General features: G+C 43.8%; 1 protein-coding gene across 3 annotated transcripts in view; it reads right to left on the minus strand.

Annotated features, from left to right (window-relative positions):
• Window positions 1-3131: 3131 nt before the first annotated feature.
• KIAA1211L (KIAA1211 like) overlaps window positions 3132-23273 on the minus strand; it is a 362116-nt gene continuing 341974 nt past the window's right edge. For 2 of the 3 annotated variants that reach the window (XM_029604771.1, XM_029604770.1), the window contains 3 exons: window positions 15127-15311; window positions 6946-7090; window positions 3132-6438 (listed from right to left, as the gene is read on the minus strand). In XM_029604771.1, coding sequence (XP_029460631.1) covers window positions 6293-6438; window positions 6946-7090; window positions 15127-15311 — 476 coding nt within the window. In that variant the 3' untranslated portion in view covers window positions 3132-6292. The remainder of the gene's footprint in view (window positions 6439-6945; window positions 7091-15126; window positions 15312-23273) is intronic. The other variant, XM_029604772.1, reaches the window with a different exon arrangement.

The raw sequence follows: 23273 nt of genomic DNA on the forward strand, positions 1-23273 counted from the left end.
AGCTCCTACCTTATGTATATGGTGACCGGTCCTTTTTGAGAATTCCTGTTTCTGCTAGCACTTATTTACAGTGTATTCAGACCCCTTCACTTTTTCCATATTTTATGTTATGTTTCAGCCTTATTTTAAAATGGATAATATGCATTTTTCCCTCCTCAATCTATACACAATACCCCCTTACAAAACAAAATCAGGTTTGTAGAAATTTGTGCAAATAAAAGAAACAAAATAAATATATTTACATAAGTATTCAGACCCTTTGCTATGACACTTAAAGTTGAGCTCAGGTGCTTCCAGTTTCCACTGATCATCCTTGAGATGTTTCTCCAACTTGATTGGAGTGGTAAATTCAATTGATTGACATGATTTGGAAACACACACACCAGTCTATATAAGATCCTACAGTTGACAGTGCATGTCAGAGCAAAATCAAAGCCATGAAGTCAAAGGAATTGTCTGCAGACCTCTGGGACAGGATTGTGTCAAGGCATAGATCTGGAGAAGGGTACAAAAAAGTAGCTGCAGCATTGAAGGTCACAAAGAACACAGCGGCCTCCATTTCTAAATGGAAAAAGCCCAGAAACACCAGGACTCTTCCTAGAGCTGGCTGCATGCCCACACACCCACCCAAACTGAACAATCACAGCAGAAGGGCCTTGCTCAGAGAGGTGACCAAGAGCCCAGTGGTCAGTCGGATAAAGCTCCAGTGTTCTGCTGTGGAGATGAGAGATCCTTCCAGGAGGACAACCATCTCTGCAGCACTCCATCAATCAGGCCTTTATGGTAGAAAAGCCAGATCGAAGCCACTCCTCAGTAAAAGGAACATGACAGCCCACTTGGAGTTTATCAAAAGGCCCCTAAAGGACTCTCAAAGCATGAGAAACACAATTCTTTGGTCTGATGAAACCAAGATTGAACTCCTTGGCCTGAATGTCAAGCGCCATGTCTGGAGGAAACAAGCTTATCACCTAGCAAATACCATCCTTATGGTGAAGCATGGTAGTGGCAGCACCATGCTGTGGGGATATTTTTCAGTTGCAGGAACTGGGGGATTGCTCTGTTCATCTTTCCCTTGATCCTGACTAAAGTACAGAGAGATCTTTAATGAAAACCTGCTCCAGAACACTGGACATCAGACTAGGACATCAATTCACCTTTCAACAGGACAACGACCCTAAGTACACAGCCAAGACAATGCAATGCAGGAGTGGCTTCAGAACAAGCCTGTGAATGTCCTTGAGTGGCCCAGCCAGAGTTTGGATATGAATACAATTGAACATTGAGACCTGAAAACAACTGGGTAGTGATGCTCCCCATCAAACCGGCAGAGCTATTTTGCATCTCCTTACATTAGCATACATTTTGCATTAACAGTATCACATGTAAACAGCACTCTCCCCTGATGCTACACCTTTCTGTGCCTCCGTCGCCCTGGACAGATGTCCCCCTTAGCTGAAGAAGTGTTCTGTTTGAGTACCTATTAGGCTATTAGCCTAGTTACTATTATATGTTGCTTGTTATTTACTCTATTCTATAGTTGCACTAGGTTAAGCTAATTTTTTCTCTCTTATTTGTCCTGAATTTCATCACCCTGTTTTTTGTAACTTTCCTCTATATCGCTGGTTATCCCTTGTTTTGCTGTAAACTGGTACGATATTTGTCTTGAGTATCAGTATAGCACTGTTCACACACTTTAGTATATTGGCTACTGCATTTATCGATGATTTAGAAGTGTTTTATATTATGTATCTCAATCTCTGTAGTTTAAACAGCATGCTTTTTTTAATTGATTGCAAATTTAAAAAAAAACGAAGGATTGGAATAATTATCTGTGAAATGTTCTTTGTGCCTGTTGAAGCAATAAGGTAAATAGATGAAGCCTGCTGCATTCCATGATTTTAAAAACCTGTAAATTGTCAATCACTGGAGTGTGGCATACAAAGCCTTTAATGCTGTACCATTTATAGCCAAACAATAAAAAGAAACAAATCATGTAAAGTAAAAAAACAAAACAAAAAAAAACCAACTTAAGTTGATCCTTACTTTACAAAAATGATGGTATATCTCTTTAAACAAATGATTATAAAGGTATGTAATAAACTTCTTGAAGTAAAGGTTTCTCTTCACATACCTAGTGTAAACTAGAAGATATTTGTTTTATGGATGCAGAAAGAATAAGTATATCAATCTGTGACAAAGTTATAGACAAATACATATACCCATTTGTATGAATAATTCTATGGCATTTATGGTACAATTAACTTTTATATGGGTGTAGAAAAATACATTGCTATACCAATTTATATCTTCGTTATTAAGGATGTGTGTGTTTTTGAGGTAGGAGTAAAGCAACAACAGGATATGATGAAAATTGTTCATAAATATATATATTATGTACAGATGTGATAGGGTGACCCTTTTTACACCTAAAACTAGCTCTGCCTTTTGCAAATATGCAACAGTGGCTTCAGTTGGTCTGAGTGCCCACAGAATGTGTCCGAGGTCTCATCCAGACCTTGCTCCTAAACAGGCCAATACAGAACGGTGCGCTTGGCCGAGCACACCGTTAGCCCCCATCTGGATGCACGTTTTTGACGCGCTATTATTACCCTTTATACAGTAAGGGGTAATAGCGCGAGGAAATCGTGTGTCCAACCCCCCAAAAACTAATAGCGCCTGCAACATCCAAATGCATGTTGGTGAGCCTATTAGTTATTCCCGGGCCGTTCAGAAAGTAAAATGTGCACATTTTACTCTCAGAAATTAACGCCTACCCAAAAGCAGGAGTTAATTTCAGCCAGCACCGGGAAAGTGTACAGAAAAGCAGAAAAATCTGCTTTTCTGTATATCCTCCGACTTAATATTATAGCGATATTAAGTCGGAGGCCCCAAAAATAAAAAAATAAAAAATCGTAAAAAAAAAAAATCAGCCCGCGACTCGCGGGTTGGAAGACGGATGCTCAGTTTTGCCGGCGTCCATTTTCCAAACCTGTGGCTGTCAGCGGGCTTGACAACTGATGCTGGTAAAATTAAGTGTCGACTGTCAAATCCGCTGACAGCCGCCGTTTCTGCCAATAAGGAGGTGCTAGGGACGCGCTAGTGTCCCTAGCGCCTCCTTATTACCGCGGGCCCTCATTACCATAGAGAATCCTGCGCCCAGGAGAGTGGCCTGGGCGCGTGTCGAGACAGCGGGCGCTCGCCTCGGAGTGCTGGCTCTCCCGCGCATTTTACTGTATCGGCCCGAAAGTGGTATCAGGGAGGTAGACCACTCCACATTGGGAGGGGTTGACATGTGCAGGAGGAAGTCAAAAACAGAGGATTCCAAGATCATAAAAACATTTAATTCTCCTAGCTTTGATATCAAATTTTCTTTTCATAGTAACTTAGTAAATGACAGCAGAAAAAAAACACAAATGGCCCATCCAGTCTGCTCAGCAAAAAAAAAAAAAAAGGAACAGAACCAGCTCCAGAACAAATCGAAGACATTTGCTAAGCTCTGCTTTCTTCAAAATGAAATCCATTTACTAACACTCTCTGTTGCTATCACTTAATCAGTTTCTAATATGACATATACCCAGGCTGCTTAGTTTATTCATGAACCTTCTATGTGGCACAAGCTTTGCTGAAATCCAAGTAAACCATATCCATCCTTTGTCTAATTTCCTTGTCACCCAAATGAAGAAAATCAATCAGGTTCAATTAAAATGATCAGCCTCTAGTAAAACTATGCTGCTTTGAATCCTACAATCCATTGTACTGTTGATAGTTCATTACCCTTTCCTTTAGGAGAGTCTCCATTAATTTTCCCACCACCAAAGTAAGACTAACTGGCCTGTAGTTTCCAGCCTCCAATTTGCTACCAGTTTTATGAAGAGGGACATGATGTGCCTTTTTCCAGTCCTGTGGAAAAACTCCCAGCTCCAAAGATCTATGGAATAGGTCTTTCAGTGGACCCGCCAGAACGTCTCCATGTACATTTAATATTCATAATCCAGAGTGTTCTCTGGGTGGAAGAAAGAGGGGGTTTCAGAGCTTGGAAGGGAGGGAGGAAATAGGGTTCAGGAAAGATTTAAAAAAAAAAAAAATAAACTGGGTGCCAGGGAGGGAGGGAGTTAAGATTGGCACTCAAGCGTTAATTTTTTTTTTCTCTTAGGCGCAGGGGACAAGGTAACTTCGGTACTAGGATGGTAAAGAAATTGCAAATTTGTTAACATTTCTGAATCAACTTTCCCAAAAATATAATATTAGTTAAATAATCTATTATTAATCTTGAGATGTGACCATTTTCAAAAAGGTGCTCTCTTAAATAGTGACATTTCAAACTGATTATTCAAACTAGTAATTCGTTTTTTTTACATAAATCTTCCCGAGTTTTGATTTATAATAGCAAAAAGTGCATTTTAAAATTTTTTATAAAATATGTTGTATCCACGCGGTTTTTAAAATGCTTAAATTAGCATATTTCTTTTAAAATTTTTTACTTGCATAGCATCAAGCAGTGCTTAAAATTAAATACCTATTCCTGTAATAAGATTGTCATTTTGAGCTTGATTTACAAGAGTTTTCTCCCATTCTGGGCCTATGGGGGAAAAATTTGATAAATTAGGTCCCAGGTACAAACTAATGATTTTCAAATCATTAGTTTCTAATCAAATTTTCAAAGGAGTTAAGCCCATTAAATTAGCATATATGCATGAAAGTAGCTTGTATTTGTGTACATACTACATTATAGCCATCAAAAGTATTTTCGGTTTCACATGCATATTTACCTGCAGAAAATAAGGGTTGTCTATGGGTTTTCCAAGTTGAGGCCAAGAAGTGTGGGTGTAAGTCGCTATTTTGAAGGGATTTATGTGAATATGTTAGGCAACTTATTTGCAAAATTGTATACCTGCTAATTAACTAGTGTAACTGATATTAGTCTAGTCTGTCGTCTGCTATTTTTGGGTGGGATGTCCAGGTGAACTAGGGGAAGTTCAGGTGACAGGAGGATCTCAGTGAACTAGAGATAGACTGGGTAAACTGGTGATTTCAAGTGTGTGCATATTTTAAAATATATCTACTACTGCGTGTAAATCAGAGTTTTATACATACAAATTATATGTTTTTTTGCATGTATACCATATGCACATATGTTTATAAAGCAGGTAGACAAATTATACTTTTTCAATGCATTTCACATATTTGCGTGCACTGAAACAAAAGCTTGTATGTTGGGGGGGCTAGATACACACAGATTATAAAATGATTTGCATATGCGTGCAAATCTGGGCGCAGAGATCATTCAATATTATCCTTGTAGACTAAGAGATGGCTAGGGATTGGGGGTTCCTGTTGCACTCATCCAATTCTGACCTTCAACAGGAAGACTGGTTCAGATGGTACTGGAGGAAGAGAAAAATTAAATTATTTGGCAGGGTTTATGAAATATCAGCCCTATAATTTTCTCTACAGTGTAAGCCCAGAGTACAGAGATCTAAACATCATTGCAGAAGTAATGCCAAGTGAATTAACTACATTTGCAGAAGGAATAGTGTAACGTCAGTCATGTTACAGATGACTGTAAGCAAATAGTCAACATATACTTAAAAGATAACAGGTCTTTCATGATGAAAGTTAATTCCCTAGGAAAATTACCTTAGTCCATAATAAAAATCATTGGATAATCATCCAAAAAAATTATCATTGGAGTATTTTTTTTTGTATTATAAATTGTACATTGCTTATTTTCTTGGCTGTCTTCAAGTGTGTATTTCCTGCTGGAATAAGTTTTAAATGGTGCATTGCATGTACGGGTGGTTGGTTCATGCACTGCATCATGTTTTTTGTGGGATTCTTGCTGCTATGAATCAATTAGATTCAGTATGTGGTGATAGTTGACGTTTCTAAACATGACTGTCTTCAGCTCAGCAACGAAATACAGAGAGATGTTTAAATAACTGAACAAATATTAATTAAAAATAACATTTAAACATTTATATGAACTGATTGGTGATACATACTACATTGTTGCAAAGTTAATACAATCTTCTTAAAGAAATTTCAGTACAGAGCATCATCTTTACAATTGAAGGTAAACTTATCCTGACTCCTTTTATTGTAATCTTCCTCCATAGTTTCACCAGAAAACTGCCCTAGTATATGTAATGTTCTTCCTAACTAGGACCTTTTGTTAAAAGGCTTCTCCATAGGCACAAAATGAGAGAAAATCCTTGATTAATCAAGCCTAAATTGATCTACAATAGTCTAATTCATTCATGTGTCAGATACTATTGTTTTCAGGTATCATCTTTTATTTGATAATCTGGGGTCTATCACTCCAAGCTTGAGATTTCTTCTTGGCAAGTTCCATCCATGATGGCTGATCTAAGCTAGAATGATTAGTTTGTTTAAAATGAGCTTTTTCTTCTTTTTCCAACAAAAAGGAAGACTGAGCAACTGTAAAGAAAAATAATAATTTGCTTGTTAAGTTGTATGTATGTAAGTATCACAAAGTTAAACACTTCTTCATTCCACAAAATATCCAACAGTCATTCACACTCAACATTTAAAAAGCATTTAAATAACTTTGTGATAGTTGGCTGTATTGTGCAATGAAGAAATGTTTAAATAAAGCAGATAATATAATTATGTAATACACAGTGGGGTTCAATCGATATATAGTTATAGAGTATCTAGTTTTTATTGTTCCCAATTTGTGATAGGGTGCAAGAACAGTGCCATATATATATATATACACACACACACACACACACACACACACACACACATCAATACAGGCAAAAATGAAAAATTTGATATGTAACACTTTTAGGTTTATAATCTGTTAAAAAATGTAATCGTATGTGTAATTTAAGGGCCATACTTGTGTAATGTGAGAATAATACATTTAGGATTCCTAAACTCTCTCTTAAAAGGAGACAAACTATTATTCTGGATTGTTACCAGAGATGGGATATGGCAGTGTCTGCGCTCTCTTTCGGGTCTCCTCCAGCTCAGGCTTGGTTTCTTGCTTGTATTCTTCCATTGTCTTAGAAGCTAAGCGGCTGGGTTTGTTTTTGATGAGCTCTGATTGTTGCTTCATATGCCCCTAATACACAAAAGAAAACATAAGATATAATAACAGATGTATCATTTATAGAATAAATGTGGAAAATTATACTTAAAGTAAAATAAGCTGAAAAGCACTGCACCAGATATGCATTTGAGGCAATGTGAATCATTATTTTTTTTTTGATCCAGCAGTTTCCTCCTGCTCCTTTGGCACTCTAACTCATTTGCAACCAGTGCTGGGATCCTGGCATCATGAACCTTCATTCACGATCATCTGGTGATTTTCCCTCCATTTTATAATCCCCTCCAACGTACCTAGTCCAAAAACACCTTAGTAACAGTCCTCTCCCAGGGGCCATGCACTAGGACTCCTTCCAGAACACTGAAATGGTGGGCCCTGAATCCAGCTACTGTTACCTTTTTCCCCACCTCCCACCCCCAACTCAGTGGCTGTGAACATTACCTCTACAACACACCCAGCTAAACCAGGGAACAGAAAAATCAACTTGGGGGATTGAAGTGGGAAACTTCCATATTACAAGACTTATGTCAGTTACACTGGTAAAATGTTCTAAATATAGAGCTATTCCTCCCCATTTTCTGCCACTTCTATCCTTCCTGAACAGACTAAAGCTTAGCATTACTGTTCTCTATTTATGGGATTCATTGAGCCATGTCTTCATGATAACAATTTGTATGTGTGTGTCCACCATTGGGACTTGCAGATCTAGAATTTTATTCCCTAAACTATGTGCATTTGTGCTCATAGCCTTCCAGCTATTTCTCCTTGCCTTGTCTACTTGACATATTGCCTCATACCTACTCCTCTGTATACCCTGTATGTTACTAAAGGGTACACTAATAAGAACCTCACTTTTATGTTTCGTTTTGTTTTTTTTTTTTTAATCTACAATCTTCATTTGTTGGTGTGTGTGTGTGTGGGGGGGGGGCAAACAGAACATTAGTCTTCTGGTGGAGGAAGTGTTAGAATTCTCAGCCATGGCTGTCCGTGGCTGGCCCCTCCTACCTCCCTCCGCGGCGTCGGGACCGCAGCCGGCAGCAGCTGCAGGGAGGCATCCCTGATGCGGGCTCCTGCTTTCCTCCCTCTGGGCAGTCCCGCCTGTTGAGCTCCTGCCGCGTCCCACGACGGGGGGACTGTTCCTCGGCTTCCTCTTCCCAGCGTTGGGCTGCACGCCAGCACTTCCTGTTTCCTCATTGGGAGGTCCTCCTCAGGTGCGTGGCCGCGCCCCCTGCATCCAGTTAAAGGGCCCTCATCACCAAATCTTCAGCTGCACAGATGACGTCAAGGTTCAGGGAAGTATTTATGGAGACTTCCTCTTCCTGTTCTTTGAATTGGCAACGAGTCTGCTTGCTTTGGTGAGTTGTCTGTGTCTTTGGTGCTCTTGTTCCTGGTTCCTGCCTCTCTGAGTCCTGCCCCTGTCTCGCTGAGTCCTGTACCTGTTACTCCCTTTGCAGCTCCTGGACTGACTCTCTGGCTCCTGACCTCAGACTGGCGATTGATGACTCTCTGGCTCCTGACCTCAGACTGGCGATTGACGACTCTCTGGCTCCTGACCTCGGACTGGTGATTGGCAACTCTCTGGCTTCTGATCTCGCACTGGCGATTGGCGATTCTCTGGCTTCCGATTCCGGACTTAACTTCGACGAACCTTCCATCTTCTCAAGGGCCCACCTAAGTCCAGCCAGCCCTACGCACCCAGGGCTCAACTTGGGGGGAACAGGGCTGGTATTGGTGAAGCTCCAGTCGGTCCTTGCTTCAGTTCAGCCTCGCCTCCTGATGGTGGGGACCTGTGGGAGTTTGCTTCCTCAGGTAGTGCCAACTCCCCCTCGAGCAAAGGGTCCACATCTCCTTGGACTTCACAACAGATTGCCAAGTCCATGGACCCGGCAGAGGTCTTGGCCTGTCAGGCCATTCCAGGTATGGCCCAACGGATCCTGGATCAACAGAAGACTCTGGATTCCCTCGTCTCTGCAGTAGAAAGCTTGAACCGATGTTTTGACGCCGTCGGTCCTATGAATCCCACCTTGCCGTCAGTACCAGGCGCTGCACCGTCAACCTCTGGTGGCCATCCAGTGATTCCTCTACTCAGTCCTCCGCGCTTCTCTGGAGAGCCCCGCTCCTGCAGGGGTTTCATCAACCAATGTAACATGCACTTCCGTTTACAACCAACCCTCTTCCCTGACGATGTTACTAAAACAACGTCTTCTTGAAGAGAAGGCTCTAGCTTGAGCGTCTCCCTTGTGGGAGCGCGACGATCCTGCCCTACACGACTGAGAAAGTTCTGGGATCTCTTCCACATTGTCTTTGACGACCACACTCACCAGGCGGCCCTCTGGAGCGACTCTCCTACATCTGCGCCAGGGCTCCCGGACCTCTCGCTGAATATGTAATTGAGTTCTGAACATTGTCCTTGAAGCTTAGTTGGGATTCCAACTGCTTGAGGACCATCTTTCTGGAGGGGCTCAACCCAGGAATCAAGGATGAACTCACAGCCCGTGATCTACCAGGATCCTAGAACTCCCTCATTGACTTAACCGGGCGCATTGACAGACGCCTTCAGGAACGCTCCCGAGAAGTTCAGCTTTCCAAGAAGAGTTCCAGTTCCGGTACCGTCAGACACCCTCGATGCTCACAGTCTCCGAAGGTCGAACCAGGGCCCTCGGGAGCACCAGCTGAGTAACCCATGCAGTTAGGCCGAGGCAAAATCTCCTCTCAGGAATGCCGCAGACGCTTGCAAGGCAGCCTCTGTCTTTACTGTGGCACTGCTGGGCACTTCCTGTCGTCATGCCCGGCACGTCCAGGAAACTCCCGGGCCTATGATCTGAAGGAGGACTCTTCCTGGGCCTGGCATCACCCCCACCTCCACTGACTCCTCCAGTCAAGCTGACTACAAGAGACCACAAATTCCATACTCTAGCCCTGGTGGACTCGGAAGCCGGGGGAATTTCATCATGAAGAAGTTGGTGGAACACCTCGGGATTCCACTCGTCGCACCCAGGTTCCATTGGTCCTCTCGTCCATTCAGGGCGAACCCTTCCCGGGCCGGGTCACCCACATCACCGCTCCCGTCCAAGTTCGCACCGGATTGCTTCATGTGGAACACCTTTCCTTCCATGTCCTTTACCGGTCTATATACCCCATCGTGCTGGGACTCCCCTGGCTCCAAGCGCATTGCCCTTAGTTCGACTAGAAAACTCTACAATTTGTCCGATGGGGATCGGCCTGCCAAGGCTCCTGTCTTGATACGGTATCCCCCGTACAGTGCTTGACTACAACCACCCTTCCTCAAGGTCTACCTTCACCATATGCTTCCTACTTAGACGTGTTTTCCAAACAAAAAGCTGAGACGCTACCGCCCCACCGGCCCTTTGACTGCACGATTAACCTGCTACCAGGTACCGAGCCTCCTCGGGGACGTACTTATGATCTCTCGCCCTCTGAGACCCAAGCCAAGTCACGCTACATCCAGGAGAACTTGGACCAAGGGTTCATCCGCAAATCGACCTCACCAACAGGGGCTGGTTTCTTCTTCGTGGGGAAAAAGGATGGGGTTGAATGCCATAACCGTTAAGGATCGTTATCCGCTTCCTCTAATCTCAGAGCTTTTCGACTGTCTCCAAGGTGCACGGGTCTTTACCAAATTGGAACTGAGGGGAGCCTACAACCTAATTCGCATCAAGGAGGGGGAGAAATGGAAGACGGCCTTCAATACCAGGGATGGACATTATGAGTACCTAGTTGTGCCATTTGGCCTTTGCAATGCACCAGCCATATTCCAAAACGTAATGAACGAAATCTTCCGGGATCTACCTCAATGACATTTTAATCTTCTCCAAGTCCCTCTCTGCCCATCGCCAACGCGTCTCCCAGGGGCTACAGCGGCTTAGAGAGAATTGGCTCTATGCCAAACTCGAAAAAATGCCTTTTTGAAAGAGAAGCTCTCCCGTTTCTGGGTTATATCGTCTCCAGCAAAGGGTTCAGCATGGATCCGCAGAAACTGAAGGCCATCCAAGAATGGCCCCAACTGTCCGGATTGAAACCCTTACAGTGATTTTTAGGCTTCGCAAACCACTACCGCTCCTTCATCTCCAACTATGCCTCTATTTGGTGCCTCTAACTGCCTTGACCCGCAAAGGCGCTGATCCCAAGCACTGGCTGCCGGATGCAACATCCGCCTTTCTTCGTCTCAAGGAAGCATTTTTCCTCCAGCCTTGCCTTCGTCACCCCGACCCACGGCGTCCATTTATCATTGAAGTAGATGCCTCCTCCGAAGGGATCAGAGCCATTCTCAGCCAATATTCGGCCAATCATACACTACACCCTTGCTCCTTTCTTTCCCGCCAATTCTCCACGGCAGAACGTAATTATGCCATTGGTGACAAGGAGCTCCTCGCCATCAAAATCGCCTTCGAAGAATGGTGCCCTTGGTTAGAAAGAGCTCAAACCAGATTATGGTCTATACCAATCATAAAAATTTAGAATATCTGCACCAGGCACAACGTCTCAATCCATGACAGGCCCGTTGGGCTCTGTTTTTCACTAGATTTAACTTCATACTGCGATACCGCCCAGCCACCAAGAATTTGAAAGCAGACGCACCCTCTCGAGCCTTTGACACCACGGATACCCCTCAACTGTTAGTGTTCGTGGTAGTTGTGGGTGGATCCTTGGGCCGGTGGCAGATGACCACGCCCCCGGGGGAAGATCCCCAGGAGGGACCACCGGTCAGGCTCAGAGTATGGAGACAGACACACACTAGTTCTTTTATTAAACAGTATATCGAACCACCAGAGGTGGCAGTAGTGAGCTGGAAGTGCCCGGCTGGGCTGTAGTCCCTCAGATACTGGAAAAGCGATCCTGGATAACTGAGCTGTAGAGAAACTGTATATAGTGAGTAGGCAGGGTATGCAGAGTTCAGGAACAGAACCTTGATGGTAACACTCACACAATAGTCTCTTATAAGCAGCCCAGGAGCTGGAATGAAGTAGGCCCTTGAGGAGCGAGTAGTTGGTTCCAGGGAACGCTCTGAGAGAGAGATGGTAACAATGGTGTTGTAGGCAGCGATGACTTCCTGGCAGAAGTGGTATTCAGTAGCAAGTCCGGGAACGTGGGCCCTTGAGGAGCGAGTACCGGTTCCAGACTGTGATCTGAAAAGCAAAAGAGAAAGCGAGGCCCCTGAGGAGTGGGTACCCCTGGTAAGTCCGAGGAGGCAGAGTAGCAAGGTATGCGGAGAGTGAACCTCATCCACCGATACCTGGAGGAAAGCCCTTACTAACTTGATTCGTTAGCGATTTCAGAGACTTTAAATATCCAGTGAAGATGACGTCACCTCAGGGGGACGCCCCTGAGGTTTGCGCCACTGCTGGTACTTGAGTCGGGGCCGCACCGCGCGTGCGCCCTTAGGTTGCTGGGAAACATGGTGGAGAGCAGCGTCTAGCCGGTCCGGGGATGCAGGAGGGGAATGGCAAGATGACGCCGTGGCAGCCAAACTTCCAACAGGCAAAGAAGGAGTCGCCAAAGAGGTAAGGTGGGCATAGTGGAGATGTCGGGCAGTGACGGTCGCAACATGAACCCCCCAGTTTCATCATTGAACCATCATGAGTACTGCTGGCCGCCACTACGCCCGTTCCTCCTGGGAAGACCTTTGTGCCGCCCCACCTCTGAAATCAGGTCTTGACTTGGGCCCATGATTCCCGCAGCTCGGGACATCCGGGACAACACCAAACTGTGCTCGCCCTCCGCCAGTACTACTGGTGGCCGGGAATGCCTAAGGATGCTCGATCCTACATGGAATCTTGCTACACGTGCGCCGGTCACAAGAATCCTCCAGGGCTACCTCTGGGTCTGCTCCAACCTTTGCCTGTCCCCACCGAACCATGGATACACATCTCAACGGATTTCATCGTTGATCTACCCCCGTCCAGTGGCAACACCGTCATCTGGGTCATTGTTGATCGATTCAGTAAAATGGCTTATTTTGTGACGCTTCCAGGGTAACCCTCCGCTCCTCAACTAGCTCAGTTATTTGTCCATTATGTCTTTAAATTGCACAGCCTACCCAAGATTATCCTATCCGACAGAGGACCTCACTTCACTGCCAAGTTTTGGAAATCGCTCTGCCAGAAGTTCGACGTCACCCTGGAATATACGTCCACATATCACCCATAAACCAATGGTCTAGCGGAAAGAACCAATCGTACTCTCAAACAATTCCTATGCATCTATGTCAATAGCAAACAGGACAATTGCCCTCAACTCGCACCCTTCTGCTGCCACTGGTTCGTCACCATTTCAACTAGTCTATGGCAAGCAACCTCACCCACCACTGCCTGTTCCGGTGATTGTTCCGTCACCAGGGGCACAGCCCTCCGCCGAAGAACTACATCAACTTTGGATCTCTACCCAGCAAGCCTTGCTCAAGGCCAATCAAATGGCCAAAAGATATTCTGACTGCCGTCGGAACCCGAGCCATCCCTTTAGACCTGGCCAGAAGGTATGGCTGAGTACACGATTTATCCGCTTGAAGCTACCATCTATGCGACTTGCTCCTCGGTTCATTGGTCCATTGCCCATCCTCCGCTGCGTTGGCACGGTAGCCTATCAGCTTCAACTACCTCCATCTCTTAAAATCCACAACATCTTCCATGTCTCCCCTCTTAAAACCTTTGGTGTTGACTTGTCCTCCCAGTATGCCACCAGTACCCCAACCTCTCTCCTCGGAGGACGACACCACCTATCAGGCTCGAGAGGTACTGGATGTCCAGAAGCATAAGAAAAGATGGGAATATCTTCTAGCCTGGGAAAGGTTTGGGCCTGAAGAAAATACATGGGAACCTCTTGCCAATATCCTGGATAGGAACTTCCTCGTCCAGTTCCACGTGGAATATCCCTCCAAGCCCAAACCTCCAGGGAGGCGCCCTAAAAGGGGGGATACTGTTAGAACTCCCAGCCACGGCCGTCCGCGGCTGGCCCCTCCTACCTCCATCCGCGGCTTCGGGACCGCCGTCAGCACCTCAGTGGCGGCAGGGAGGCGCAACCGATGCGGGCTCCTGCTCTCCTCCCTCCGGGCAGCCCCACCTGCCAAGCTCCTGCCGTGTTCCACGATGGAGGGAACGTCCCTCGGCCTCCTCTTCGCAGCGTCAGGCTGCATGCCAGCACTTCCTGCTTCCTCATCGGGCCATCCTCCTCTTAGGCGTGCGGCCGTGCCCCCTGCATCCAGTTAAAGGGACCTCATCCCCAAATCATCTTCAGCTGCACAGATGACGTCAAGGCTCAGGGAAGTATTTATGGAGGCTTCCTCTTCCTGTTCTTCGACTTGGCAACGAGTCTGCTTGCTTCGGTGAGTTGTCTGTTTCTTTGGTGCTCTTGTTCCTGGTTCCTGCCTCTCTGAGTCCTGTACCTGTTACTCCCTCTGCAGCTCCTGACCTCGGACTGGTGATTGGCGACTCTCTGGCTTCTGACCTCGGACTGGCGATTGGCGATTCTCTGGCTTCTGATCCCAGACAGAACTTCGACGAACCTTCCATCTTCTCAAGGGCCCACCTAAGTCCAGCCGGGCCTACGCACCCAAGGGCTCAACCCGGGGGGGAACAGGGCTGGTATTGGTGAAGCTCCAGTCGGCCCTTGCTTCAGTTCAGCCTCGCCTCCCGATGGTGGGGACCTGTGGGAGTTCGCTTTCTCAGGTAGTGCCAACTCCCCCTTGAGCAAAGGGTCCACATCTCCTCGGCCTTCACAACAGGAAGAGCAGCATTCTGTTCTTTCTGGTGAGGCCTGGTATAGCAGCCTTGCCAGCATGCAAGGCCCCACCCTCTGATAGCTATGGTTGGCTGACTGGATGCTAAGTTTCCCCTTTCTTGGAGTCTGCCATGCGCTTTGTGTCATGACAAATAAACAAAGGAAAGAGTAAGGGGGGAGAAAGGGACCATAAGGCGTTTAGCAGCATCCTTGCCCCACTTGGGTCACCTGCCTAAGCACCGGGCTTACAGTTTTGGGAGCTCAATTTTCTAATGCAGTAAAGTTTAATTAAAACAAACAAATATGCAATGTAACACCTTCAGTCTCTCCTTTTCTTTATTCTTTTTTTCTGTATCTCCCTCGCAAGATGAATGTTTCTCTTCTGGATTAAACTTTGGTTCCTCTAGACCTCTTTGCTTCTGCTGTGCCAAATTCATCCAGGTTGGTTTTGTCAGACTTTCAGTTCCTTTTGCAGACTGGGTTAGACTCAGAGTTGATGATACTGTTGACAGATAAATTTAAAAGAAAGTTATACAAAAGATATTTTCAGTTTTCTTCCAATCTTTTTGCTAGGAGGCTTAATTCATCACTAAAAGCAAAAAGAAAAGCACTGGATGAAAGTCCTACAGCAGCACTGTTTGAATACACAACTTTTCCTTCTAGGAAATTTGAGCCTTGAACAAATACAATATCCACTATTTAAAATTTGCACAAACGTACATAGTATGATAATTAGTTTTAATTTAGATCTACTTTTTTCACATTTCATTAGTTTTATTAGAAATAACGAGGTCCATATTCAAAAGCCATTTAAACGGATAACATAATAGTTATCCATCTAAGAGGTTTACCTGGCTATATTCAGCCTTTATCCAGCTAAATTCTAGTGGGCTAATAAGTTAAGAGACTAGAATTTAGCCAGATAAGTTAGGGGCATAACTGAGAGGAGTTGAGTTTGCCGGCTAATTTAACCTGCTAACTCTGATAGCCAAGTAAGTCATCTGGCTAACTCTGAATAAGTCTGGTTGAGTCTAAGAGCTGTCCTATAGTTAGCCAGCTAACTAATTAACCTCTAGATTTATCAAAATGCTATATATATAGCAGAAATAGCCCCTGCGATAAAAAGGGGGTTTGGTTAGGATAATTTCCCTGCTCCCGCATTGCATAGGTAATTTCCGCAAGGTGCAATAAATGTGTTGCACCTGCATTATTTTTCGCTGCTTAATATACTGCAGGTATGTTACGGGGAGAGAGAGAGAGAGAGAGACTCTGTAGAGACCACTACGTCACTGTACTAATTATACCACAGTAAGAGGGGGCACTTTTAATTCAGAGTGGGTTTTGAGGGGTGGGGTCGTTTTTGGGTGGGGGGGGGGTTTACATACACAGTAGGAGGTATGAACAGGAAATTACACATCACTGAAGATTTTGTCATGTCAACTGATGAAAGGTACAAGAGGAATTGATTTGTACAATGCACTCTCTACCTAGTTTCAAACAAGCTAGGTAGAGTGCAACAAGCTAGGTTGTTTGTTTTCTATGAATTTGTATAATCTTTCTATTCTGCCCCAATCTGAGGAGGGTGCAGTTTAGAAATCTTAATAAATAAAATAAAGTAAATAAATGAGTGGGGAAATAAAGCAGCAAATCTAACAGGAAATACCCAAGGCATGTAAGCAGCACAAACAATGTCAAGAAAATCCCAAAGCACCATTAGGGGGCAAAGCAGACCTCCACAACGGTAAGAACACTGGACGGCATTGTGAATAGAGCAAACCATTCTGAGCAGAATCCAGAGGAAACTCTGGAGGAGACCTATTGTGATCCTGACAGATTTCTTATGGCAGGGATAAACAACTCCAGTCTTCAAGAGCCACAAACAGTCCTGGGTTTCAGGATATCCACAATGAATATGCATGAGTTAAGTTTGCATATTATGGAGGTAATGCATGCAAATCTATCTCATGCATATTCATTGTGGATATCTGAAAATCAGGCCTGTTTGTGGCTCCTGAGGACCAGAGCTGTCCACCCCTGCCCTATGTTATCAATGTTGGAGTGAAGAGTACTGGAATTAGGATGGGGCGAGAGTGTTAAAAGTGTTTGGGGAGAGGGATTTTTTAAATCTTTTTTTTTGACAGCAGTCCCAGTTTTGGCCCATGAAAATTCTTGGGATTTGTTACGATTGGCTTGAGAGAGAATTTTAGTCAGGATTTTTCTCCAGCTCTGTACCAGAATTGTAGCCATGGTCCACCCAAACAGAGCTGCCCGACACCACAGCAGTGCGGCGATGATCTGCCTCTGGGGCTTCCACCCCCCTCAGGTACATGAGCTCAACAATGGTGGCACGATGATCTGCACGCAGGGATTCCACTCCCTGCGGGCACATGAGCAGAACCACGGTGGCGCAAAGATGACGTGCCTGCGGGGATCCCACTCCCCACAGGCACATGAGTTGAGCCGCAGTGGCATGTTTAAAGACCTGTCCGCGAGGGTTCCACCCCCCCATGGGCTAAAGAGGATCACGACGGCCTGGCACAGACCGCTTCGCAGGCTGAAGATGACCACGGTGATGTGACAGGCCACAAGGTCTCCTCTCCCCATCGCTTAGATTTCTATGTGCCTCACTCACTCAGCTTCCCTTCCCACTAAGAAGGGAGGGGAGGAAAAGGGAACTGAGCTAAATAAGTGGAAGGGAAAGGGGGGTTGTGAGTGAGAGGAGCTGTGAGTGAGAGGGAAAGGAACGGAATGGGGGTGACTGAGAAGGAAGGGAAGGAATTAAAGGGAAGGAAGAGTGAGTGAGAGGGACAGCAATAAGGGAAGGAAAGGGAGGAGTAGTGAGAGGGAAGAAAAGAGGTGAATGAGTTAGGGGAAGGGAGGAGGGTGAGAGGGAAGGGAAGGGGATTAGTGAGGGAAGAGAAGGAATTGGAGGAATGAGAGAGAAGGGGAGAGGGGAGGGAAGGAATTGAAAGGCAGGAGGCATGAGAGGGAAAGCAGTAAGAGGGAAGGAAAGGTGAGAGGGAAGGGGTGAAGGGGAGTAAGTGGAAGGGAAGGGAGTGAGTGAAAGGGAAGTGAGTGAGAAAGAAGGAGGAAAGGGAAGGGGAATGAGTGAAAGGGTAGGAGCAGGAACAAGGTTGGCAGTGAGAGAATGACTGACTGCTGGGGATAGGAGGGGCAGTAAGGGATGAGTGTGAGACTGGTAGGGACAGGGAGCAGTGATGGGTGTGTGTGAGACAGCATGCGTGTGTGTGTTTGTGTGTGTGAGAGAGATAGCATGGGGGGCCTGTGTGTACGGGGGAAGCATAAAAGTGAGAACCTTTGTGTGTGAGAGAAAGCATGTGATAGAGAGAGCCTGTGTCTGTGTGATTGTGAGAGAGAGAGAGGTTAGGTTCCATATTAGAAGTTACCACCCAGGAAAAGGACTGGGCCTCATAATGGAACATACTTTGAAATTCACTGTTCAGTATTTATTTATTTTGTTTTTTTATATACCGACCTTCCTGTAAAAAATTACAAATCAGACCGGTTTACAATGAACAAAAACTATGCATAAGAGCATTACATGGAACATAGCGAGAGAACAAATAGTTAAATAGGAAACCGGGGCTATGAACTTGCCCATTGTAACAGAATGTGGCATCGATCAAAAAAGGAAAGGAATGGAGAATAAAATGGCAAATGTCATAATGCCTTTTCTAATGCATGGTGAGGCTGCACTAAGGAGGTAATTTTCAGAGAAGTTACACGAGTAAATGTTACATACTAGTGTAGCAATTTTCAAAAGCCATTTACATTTTTGAAATGGCTTTTGAATGTGTAATTCACATTCAATGTGTAAGTGAATTTACACATGTAAAACCAGTTTTAAGTGTGTAAAGACTTTTGAAAATTAGCTCATTAGAGTACTGTGTGCATTTCTGGTCCACCACATCTCAAAAAAGATATAGTTGCATTGGAAAAGGTACAGAGAAGGGTGAGCAAAATGATAAAGGGGATGGTATGGCTCCCCTATGAGGAAAGACTAAAGAAGTTGGTCTGTTCAGTTTGGAGAAAAGACATCTGAGGAGGGATATGATAGAGGTCTATAAAATCATAAATGGAACAGAATAGGTAAACGTAAACTGGTGTGATATAGCATAGGTAAATATAAATTGGCTATTTACTCTTTCAAAACATACCAAGACTCAGGGGCACTCCATGAAGTTAGTAAGTAGCACACTTAAAACAAATCAGAGAAAATTATTTTTCATTCAATGCTCTGGAATTCATTACCAGATGATACAGATAAGGCAGTTAGCATAGCTGGGATTAAAAGAAGGTTTGGACAAATTCCTGGAGAAGTCCATAGACTGTTATTAACCAAGTAGACTTAGGGCCTCATTTTCTAAAGTATCGCAGGCCTGCGATACTTTAGAAGATGAGGGGCGGGGGGCCGAAACGGGAGGCGGGCCTGTGCTAGCCGGCAGCGATCGCACTGTCGCGGTGCAATCGCTGCCGGTTTCGCACCCAATAGCGCCACCATAGGAGGTGTAGCTATTGGGAGCGAAATAGGCAGCGAAAAGGCACCTACCTTTTCGCTGTCCGCGGCGTTGGCGCAGAGTCGGCCCCGGTGACGCCCTGACTCCTCCTCTTCCGGGGCAGACTCCGCCCCGACTCCGCCCCCCATCCTGGTATCGCACGCGATAAGGGACTTTTCACGTGCGAAAGGTCCCTTATCGCGTGCGAGCGGCTTGGAAAATGAGGCCCTTAGTCATTACTTATCGCTGCACAATAGCAGCATGGGATCTGTTTACTGTTTCTGATCTTGCCACTGAACTGAATTAGCCATTGTTGGAAACAAGATACTGGGCTTGAGAGAACAATAGACTGTCTGTGTCTTTGGGAGCCTGTGAGAGCAAAAAGCCTTGTGCGTGTGTTTGAGCCTGTGTGTGAGAGAAGGGAGAGCGGGCACGTGTGTGTGTGTGTGTAAGGGAGGAAGGGAAGAAGATAGGAGGAAAAAGAACAAAAAAGACAAAAGAGACCTTGTGAAAAGAATTAGGAAAAGACAGATAAGGGGAAAGTAGGGAAAAAGAGACCAGGACTAACCAATTAGAAAAATAAGATCGGACCACAAAGGTTAAAAAAAAAAAAAGAAAAAGAAAATGTAGAGTTTTAATGACTGGAATCTGCCATCTTTGAGAATGTGCATTTCTTATATTTTTGTATTTTGCTCTTTAGATTTCCACTGTTCAACATCGGCTTTCTCAGGATTTCTATTTTGGTTGTGTCTGCATGTTCCTATTTCTAATGTGTAGACCATTATATCTGTATTGGGTAAGGGTCTGTGTGTTGCACATGTTTGACAGAAGTGCAGCACTTTTGCTAGCGTGTAGTTTGTCTGTAGGAATTTGAAGCTGCCCGGCTTGTTCTCTTTGCCCAGTAGGTGGTGTATTAGTGTTCTAGGACCTAATGTAGCATTTGTATTGCTGCTTTTTCATAAATAATGGTACTGCTTGATTCCTGAGTGTTAGTGCTGTGATTGTAATGGCAAGGTTCTAGGTGTCTTTTTTTTTTTTTTTTACAGGGTTTGTATTACATTTAGCAATGGAAGGATTTTATTTTGCTGAAGTGATAGCAGAATTTGAATATTTTTATTTTTGCATGTTGGGCTCTAATGTGAACTGTCCTAGATCTGCTCTGCACTCATTCTTATGATTCTTTCTAGAAAGAGGATTTATGAAAGAATATGTTGATATTTATTTTATTACATGATTGATTGGATCTGATATTTATGTTCTTTGTTGTTGTTTTTTTTTACATATTTTTGTGTATTTTAAACTATAATAAATATAAAATTAATACAGATTAATAAGGCATTTTAATGTTGGTAAGTGCTTGAAATAAGTTAAAATACTTTAAAGTTTCATTTATGATGCATAACAGCTGTTGCAGACTACTTAGAAATTCTTTATCAGGTGCACTCTAAGGCATTATTTATGCACGAGAGTATAACTAGTAGGGCTCAGACCTGTATGCCTACTGCCTGACCATATTAACCTTGGGCCCCTCCAAAAAATTAGTTCTGGCTATGCCACACTGCTCTGTATTCATGCAGGACTTCAATGGCGTACTTGTCATGTTGCTTGTTCAGCCATTTTTTAGAATTCGGTGACTAATAAATATAACTATTAAACTAATTAACCATAAGAACATAAAATTAGATAAATTGCCTTGCCATGAAAATTTAGACCAATATTCATCCTGTCTCCAACTGTGGTCAGTCTGAGTCACAAGTCCCCATTATTCCAGCAGATGGCCTAAAGTAGATCTATTTGTGCTATGGTGAATAGAATGCTAGGGTTAGGCTTGGATGGCAAGTGCTAAGGTCAGACTGGAGGGGGTAGAGAATTGTGGGGTGAAGAGAGTCCTGGGACTGAATCTACTGCAGAAACTATAATTACAACTAGGGCAACTTTGCATATAACATTTGCGTTTGCAACTGATAGAGATGCTATTTTCTGCTTCTACATGAGGAAAAGATTGGAGAAATTTCATGGGGCCCCTATTTGGATATATCCTGACCTTTCTAGATTAACACAACTAAGGAGGAGACAGTTTCTTGCCTTGAAAGATGAAATCAAAAAAATGGGGGGAAAAATTATTTTGAAATTCCCTTGTAGATGTGAGATAATGCATCAAAATCAGAAAAGCATTTTCTTTGAAGTCCCACAATTGAGAATGTTTTTGAATTCGTTACCCCAAGAGTCCTTAGTCTTGGAAAACGTGGCAAGTAAACAGAAATATTTAGGGCATTAATCTTATTTTCAATTGTTAATTGGATATTCCATGATTACCTATAACCACTTTTTGTTTCCTTTCTTACTTTGAGGATTACCTTATTATAGTTTCTTCTCAAATACAGATAATTATTGTAATTGTTGGTCGAAAGAAATCATTACTGTATTTAAAATACTAATATCTGTAAAGACTTTTTGAATGTATTCTAAAATTGCATAAATAAAAAATTTAAAAAAATAAAGGCTCATTTTGAAATGAAAAATAATTATATAATGTTTTTGTTTATTTTTGTTTTTTTATTAAATATAAATTACTACTATTATTAAATATAAAAATAAAAAAAAATAGGTGTAAATGGCAGCCAACCTTAACCACTACCTCTGCTTAATCTGCAATGCTAATGACAATGTGGTCAGTGCAATGCAGTGACATTTATAGCAGGGGATTCAGTCTATCTCCCCCTACAGGTGCCACCCACCCCGGTCTACAGCAATCTTGCTCCTTCAACCCCCTCTCCTCTAGGACAAAAAAAGACACATGGATCCCATGTGGCATTAGGCCTGAGGTAACATGTAATAGGTGTGGGCTTGGCCCTCAGAAAGCCATGAATAAACAATTACAATATAGTAAACCTTCCATACCAAAAACAGCACTAACTGCCAGCATTCAAACTCAACCCAACCAATGAAAAGGCAACACTGCAAATATTGCATCAGGCTGTAAAACACTAATATACCTCCTATTTAGAAAAAGAACAAGCCAGACTGCCTAAAATACATATAAAATAAAATAAAAAATACTTGTACCTAAAAATATTGTACAAAAGCTTTTAAAACTACATGTCCATTCTTCAGATGTCAGTTCAGACACATTCATATCTGGTCCTGATTGTCTTACCTCACATACAGTATTTTTGGATAATACTTACATAGCTCCAATAAAAGCTATTTATTTATTTATTTCAGATTTTTATATACCGGCATTCGAGACAGCAGTCACATCATGCTGCTTCACATAGAACAGGGGTGCATAGTAAACATAACTATAACAATGGTGCTGAAAAGGCAGTTACATATAACAGGGTGATAAGAACTTGGCTGAGAAGGAAGAGAAAGGACAGGTTATTAATTCACACAGGTAAACGATAGAAGATATGGTTAAACAAGGTGTAGTTGGAGATGGAGATTAGTAAAATGTGCAGCCAAGCTGCACATTTTACTTTCAGAAATTAGCGCCTACCCAAAGGTAGGCGCTAATTTTTCTGGGCACCGGGAAAGTGCACAGAAAAGTGTAAAAACTGCTTTTCTGTGCACCCTCCGACTTAATATCATGGCGATATTAAGTCGGAGGTCCCTAAAGGTTAAAAAAGTAAAAAAACCCAAAAAACATTTGAAATAGGCCCGCGGCTTGAAAACCGGACGCTCAGTTTTGCTGGTGTCTGGTTTCCGAACCCGTGGCTGTCAGCGGGCTCGACAACCAACGCCAGCAAAATTGAGTGTCGGCTGTCAAACCCACTGACAGCCGCCGTTCCTATCGAAAAGAGGCGCTAGGGACGCACTAGTGTCCCTAGCGCCTCTTTTTACCGCCGGGCCTAATTTAAATAAATTTATTTACTGAATCGCCCACTCTCCCGCGGTTTTTACTGTATCAGCCCGTAAATCAGCTTGACTAACAGCAGTTTATGGAC

This window comes from Rhinatrema bivittatum, chromosome 5 (assembly GCF_901001135.1).
Source record: "Rhinatrema bivittatum chromosome 5, aRhiBiv1.1, whole genome shotgun sequence".
Classification (NCBI taxonomy): domain Eukaryota; kingdom Metazoa; phylum Chordata; class Amphibia; order Gymnophiona; family Rhinatrematidae; genus Rhinatrema; species Rhinatrema bivittatum.